Source organism: Myotis yumanensis, unplaced genomic scaffold (genome assembly GCF_028538775.1).
Source record: "Myotis yumanensis isolate MYYU_CA2020_CCGP unplaced genomic scaffold, mMyoYum1.0.hap1 SCAF_4, whole genome shotgun sequence".
Lineage (NCBI taxonomy): Eukaryota > Metazoa > Chordata > Mammalia > Chiroptera > Vespertilionidae > Myotis > Myotis yumanensis.
Window position 1 is genome coordinate 80,778,966 of NW_027223755.1, and position 6,000 is coordinate 80,784,965.

The following is a 6,000-nucleotide window of genomic DNA, read 5'->3' on the forward strand; positions in this document are numbered from 1 at the left end:
TTAGTGGTTGTCAGGAGGATAGGGGGGAAAGGGAATGGGGAGTGACTACGGACAGGTTATTGGGGTGATAAGATGCTCTGGAATTAGTGGGGATAGAATTGTGAAGATTTTTTTAAAAGCTGAATTGTAAACTTTAAAAGGGTGATGTTTATGTTATATGAATTATGTCTCGATGATAGTTTTTAAAGGCTGATAATACCATAAACAAATAAAACATGATGAAACCTGACCCAAGAACTGTGACTTCTGCCTGAGGCGAGGTCACAGGAGGAAAGGGGGCACTTCCCAGAGCCCGAGGAGGGTCGGTCTTAGTAGGTCAAAGAAGAGGCTGCAGGTAGCGGAGCAGTAGCTGTGCCAGCCTGGAGGCCTCTCCCGCCACCCCTTCCCCCGCTGGCCCTGCTGCCCACCCACCACCTGCCTGCCCACAGGAGCACCGCATGGCCCAGCACACCATCCAAGCCCTGCAGAGCGAGCTGGACAGCCTGCGCGCCGACAACATCAAGCTCTTCGAGAAAATCAAGTTCCTGCAGAACTACTCTGGCCGGGTAAGTGCCCTCCCCAGGTTCAACCCCAAGTGTAGCAGGCAGTGCGGGCACTCCGAGGCAGGAGGGCAGGGGCAGTGGCCTGCTGGGCAGCACTGGGCTGTCTGGCCCCCTCTGCCTGCCAGCTGTCCTCCCTCAGCTGGGGAGAGCCCCCCACAGGGCCGTAGTGGAGGCTCATGCATCAGATCCATCCAGGAGGTGGTGAGGTACAGCAAGAGGCAGGGAACACAAACTTACATTTGTTTAAAGCCATACCAGAATTTGGCCCAGCATCCCCCAAAAAACAATCCAGAGCCCAGAGCGCTCCCTGGCAAGAGTTCTACGTGGTTACGGTGTCAGCCCGGCACCAAAGGGTCTGGTCAAGGGAACATACCTGGGTTGCAGGTTTGGTGCCCAGCCTGGTTGGTATGTGTGCAGGAGGCATCCAATCGATGTGTGTGTGTGTGTGTGTGTGTGTGTCTCTCTCTCTCATTCTTTCTCTGTCCCCTCTCCTCCTGTCCTTCCACTTTCTCTAAAAATCAATGGAAAAAATATCCTCAGGTGAGGATTAACAAAAAGAGAGAAAGAACAGAGTGGAAAACTACTCACTTGGTTCTGGGCCCAGGGGGGCTGCTGCTGGACCACCTCGTGCGAGGAAACCCTTCTGTGGCTGTGGAGAAGCAGAATGGGCGGTGACACTTATGATGGGGGCCTCCCTGAGACATGACCCTCAGCCCCCAGCCACCCATTCCACCTTGGAGCTGTTCTCAGGCCACCAGAGGGCGCCCAGACTCTGTGCAAACCGGGAACACACACCTGGTGGCTGGCTGGGGTTTCTCTGCCTGCTCCCCACAGCCACCCCACACACTCCCAGCAAACACCTTCTAAACCCACCTCCTTGCATGGGGCCCAGCCCTGTCTGTCTTATACATTCCAACCCTTGTCTGGGCCTTTGTTCCCCGTACCTGCCCTGAGGCACAGAGGCCCTGAGCTCATGGGAGACCCCCCCCCCCCCCCCCCCGACCCTGGGCAGTGCCCCGGGTCACGTGGCACCAGCCACATTCTCACCGTCACTGTGGGCCCCCTCCCCACCCTCACTGCGCTGCTGAGGCTCCTTGTGATCCTGCCAGCTTCTCGCAGCCCAGGCCTTCCTGTTGGCCCCCATGACGGGGTCTCCTTTCTCCCCACACAGGGCGGTGGCAGCGATGACACGGAGCAGCGGTACTCGTCCCAGTACGAGGAGCGCCTGGACCCCTTCTCCTCCTTCAGCAAGCGGGTGTGTGAGCCTGGCCTCAGGGCCAGGCCGGGCAGGGACGTCTGGAGAACCCACCCCTCACCTGGCCTCAGCCCTCCCTTACTCCCCCTCCACCAGCCACCAGGCCCCCTGCATGCCCACTTGGGTGCCATGGAGGCCCAGGGTCCATCCTGGGTGGGCCCAAAGCACCCAGAACACCTGCCTGATGACTCTGTGAGAGGGTGACAGTGACTGGATTAACCCCACGTGTACACTCGGGGGTGGGGGACAGGTAGACAGGCAAAGAGCTCCCAGTGTCAGGTGATCTGTGGTATGCCCCGCCCCCCAATCTATGTAACTCCCTCCCCCACCTCCCAGGCCACAGAAGTCCTGCCCTTAAAGACCCCCATAGGCAGAATGGGTCACCACAGAGAGCAGGAGGCAGCTGTCCCTGGGAGGGCATCTGTTGGGGTCCAACCCCAACGGGTCCAGGGATCCCCAAAGGTGTGGACGGAGTCGGCAAAGAATGAATGACATAGAAACTGGTTTCAGTTCATCAGCATAGCGAGGTTCTCCCTCCAGGATCTCCAGCGAAGTTCTGGTTAGGAACTCCAACCAAGTTCTGGTCAGGATCTCCAACCAAGTTCTGGTGCCATGTTCTCTCGCTAGGTTCTCCAGCCAGGTTCTCCAGGTTCTCCAGCCAGGTTCAGTCACCAGGTTCTTTAGCCAGGTTCTATCCAGGTTCTTTTGCCATGTTCTGTCTAGGTTCTCCAGTGAAATTCTGTAGCCAGGTTCTGTCCAGGATCTTTTGCCATGTTCTGTCTAGGTTCTCCAGTGAAGTTCTGTAGCCAGGTTCTGTCCAGGATCTTTTGCCATGTTCTCTGGCTAGGTTCTGGTTAGGATCTGATGAGGAGCTGATGAGGAGCTGATGAGGAGCTGATGAGGAGCTGATGAGGATCTGATGTGGATCTGATGATTATTGTCTTGTTACATCCGTATTTATACCAGCCGATTTTAATCCTGTCAATTTCTATTACAAAGGTTAGGGCGTTTCTCATCTCCATTCCAGGGAGTAAAGATTATGTAGCTTAACTACCCGCCTGGCACTTAATTAAGGGGTTGTATCCCCTCCCTAAACTCAGGGGAAAATCCCCACCTGGGGAAACAACCTTTCTCGGAGAGGTGACCTTGGTTAAAACACATAGCGCCAAGAAGGTGAGCAAACATATTAAGAACAGTATGCCATATATGCCAGGTCCCTTGAAACAGCAAAGATGGACTGGCTCCCGGCAGGCATCACGCAGAATAGGACTGGGCACCGGGGCGGCCCCTGGCATTCTGCAGGAACAGCGGGGCAGGGTCCCTTTCTGCAGTGAGCTCGGCCAGTGGGGTCCTCTGGGGCCCTCTCATTATCCCTCCCACTTCAGGAGCGGCAGCGGAAGTACCTGAGCCTGAGCCCCTGGGACAAGGCTACACTCAGCATGGTGAGTCCCCTCCTGGGTGCCCACCTGCTCTGGGCCAGAGACACCAACCCTGATGGGCCATCATCACCTGCCATCCAGTCTGGAGGGGCCTCCAGGACCTCACTGACCCCTCCCAGGCCCTACCAAAACTGCCTGTGTGACCCAGAACACGGTCCCCTCCCCCCTCTGGGGCAGCTCTTCTCGTGGTAGATTCTGGAATCCTGCTGCCGGGGATGCCATTCTTTAGGATTCCTGTGGCCCAGATTCCTGGCCTGTACAGTGGAACAGGAGCCAACTGCCTGCCCTTCCCCCCCCCTTGCTGCCCCGGGGCCTACCCTGCAGGAGCCAGGGCAGCCCTGCAGGAGTGGGTGAGGCCTGTCCCACTCCCCTCCACACCTTGCTTTCTCTTCAGGGGCGGCTGGTTCTCTCCAACAAGATGGCGCGCACCATCGGCTTCTTCTACACACTGTTCCTGCATTGCTTGGTCTTCCTGGTGGGTGCCGAGGCGGTGGTCAGGGCTGCGTTCATCATGCTCCCTTCACCTCCAGGGCAGAAGGGACCCAGGCCGTTCCCAAGCCCCACCATCTGCTCTCAGCCACTTCTCTCCCCTTCAAGGGCCTCAGCCCAGCCTGGGGATGACAAGCCCACCCACTGGGCCCTCAGGGAGAGGCCTGGCGGCTCCATCCGGGGCCCAGTCCTAGACGGGCTTGGTGAAGGGAAGGGCTGCTGTGGGAGTCTGAGGAAGGCAGGAAAGAGGGTCTTACTAACTCTACTAAGGGTCAACCAGGTGGGCTGCACACAGAAGGGACATCCTGTTAGTGGCACAGCACACGCAGAGGCCTCGTGATGCCTGCATGTCCACTGTGTCTGGGAAGAGGAGAATGTGGGGTGCGCCCACAGAGGGCTCCGGCCTCAGATCCCACCCCCAGTGAGGCCACAGTCCACTGGCCCCTATCTGAAGTCCGCTCTGACCCAGGGCCCGGCAGGGGTACACCCAGCATGTTAGGGATGATGCTTCCAGGTCCGGGCCTGTCTGACCATCTTGGAAACAGGCGGGCACAGAAGCATCTCTAAGGCCCACAGCCTGGGGTCTAGGCCCTGAGAACTGTCCCAGGGCTGGCGGTGGCTGCAGGAGTGCCTGTGAGGCAGGACGGGCAGCTCATGGTGTCTCCGTCTGGCCAGGTTCTCTACAAGCTGGCGTGGAGCGAGAGCGTGGAGAGGGACTGTACCACCTTCTGCGCCAAGAAGTGAGGATGCCCTGAGCCCCCTCTCCCCCCCATGGCCCCACACTCAGCAGCACCACTGAGCTCCTCCTCTGTTCCCTGTCCCCCAGCCTTCCGCCATTGCCCCCCACTCTGGTTCACCTCACAGCCCCCCAATATGCCTGCTGCCCTCATCCCCCACCCCATCACATGGTGCACGACCCTAGAGATTTCTATGCCTTCCCCTCCCACCCACCACGCGCGCACGCATATACACACACACACTTCTCTCCTTTTTACACTCAGCCACAGCAAAGGTTTCTGTGTCCCACAGGTTTGCCGATCACCTGCACAAGTTCCACGAGAATGACAACGGGGCAGCGGCCGGTGACTTGTGGCAGTGATGTCTCGGGGCCTCCCCACTCACAACAGCGATGACTGCATTCCCCACCCCTGCTTATTCAGCTGCTTCTAATGACTAGGCTTCCCTAGAAATTCCCCCATGGAAACTGCCCTTGCCCTCCACCAGCAGTACCAGAGGTCCTAGTCCCCTTGGGCTCCCTTAAAATGATGCCTCAGCCACTTCAGGCCTCCTCGGTCCAGAAAGTCCCATGGCCCAGCCAGGCTGAGCCACATGGGTCTCTCAGCCCCATCTCAGGCTGTGATCTGGCCTGGGCCCTGCCCAGAGCTTGACCTCTAGCCCTGGTAGCAGGGATGCTGTGACACTGTGTTCCACTGTTTCTGGCCATGGTTAAACCAGTCGGGGTCCCCTGGGACCCATCACCACCTCCCAAGATGTAGGGGACCCTTCCTTACAGGCCAGGAGTCTTTGAGTCCATCCCCCCAGCCCACCTTTGTCACACTCTACCCCACCCCCAGACCCACCATGATTTTTGCTTTATTATTTAGCAGGTATTCTGGCTTCTAGGTGAGGAGTCTGCAGTGAGCACACCCCATGCCAGGGGCTCTTCAGACCCAAGGACTGGTCTGAGGGGCCCAGGTGCTTCTTGGCCAAGCAGAACATCTTAGCATGGCCACCTTGGGCCACTGACAGATCTGCCTATGTTAAATTTGCACTTGCGTGTTCAGCTTTGAATAAACATATGGTTGCAGCCACACTGGTGCCCGTGCCCTGTGACTGGGGATATGAGAGTCAGTCTGGTGGGGCCTGGCACTGCCTCTGACACACAGGTCTCTCCCCTTGTCTGCCCAGCAATTCCATGACTTGGTTCAGAGCTTTGCTGAAACCCAAACCCACAGTGTCTGAGTTCTCTCAAGCAGAACAGTAACCCAATCAAAAAGAGAAATCCATTCCTTTAAAAAAACAAACAAATGAAAAAAAAAAAAAAAACAAGCAAAAGAACAACGCGTTGGTGGGTGTGGTCCAGTAGTTAGAATGTCAGCTCACACACTGAAGAGTCTCCGGTTTGATTCCCGGTCAAGGGCATGTAACTGGGTTGCAGGTTCAATCCCTAGCCCCTGTCAGGGTGCATGCAGGAGACAACCAATTGATATCTCTCTCTCTCTCTCCTCCCCCCCCCCTTCCTCCCTTCCACTCTCTCTAAAAAAAGCAATGGAAA

The 6,000-nt window shown here is 57.2% G+C and overlaps 1 protein-coding gene across 5 annotated transcripts in view; it reads left to right on the forward strand.

Moving 5' to 3' along the window:
• Window positions 1-5,774, forward strand: part of CUX1 (cut like homeobox 1) — a 375,359-nt gene extending 369,585 nt beyond the window's left edge. For all 5 annotated transcript variants that reach the window (XM_070412732.1, XM_070412733.1, XM_070412734.1 and 2 more), the window contains 6 exons: window positions 429-545; window positions 1,714-1,797; window positions 3,183-3,239; window positions 3,631-3,711; window positions 4,401-4,465; window positions 4,755-5,774. In XM_070412732.1, coding sequence (XP_070268833.1) covers window positions 429-545; window positions 1,714-1,797; window positions 3,183-3,239; window positions 3,631-3,711; window positions 4,401-4,465; window positions 4,755-4,824 — 474 coding nt within the window. In that variant the 3' untranslated portion in view covers window positions 4,825-5,774. The remainder of the gene's footprint in view (window positions 1-428; window positions 546-1,713; window positions 1,798-3,182; window positions 3,240-3,630; window positions 3,712-4,400; window positions 4,466-4,754) is intronic.
• The last annotated feature ends 226 nt before the right edge of the window (window positions 5,775-6,000 follow it).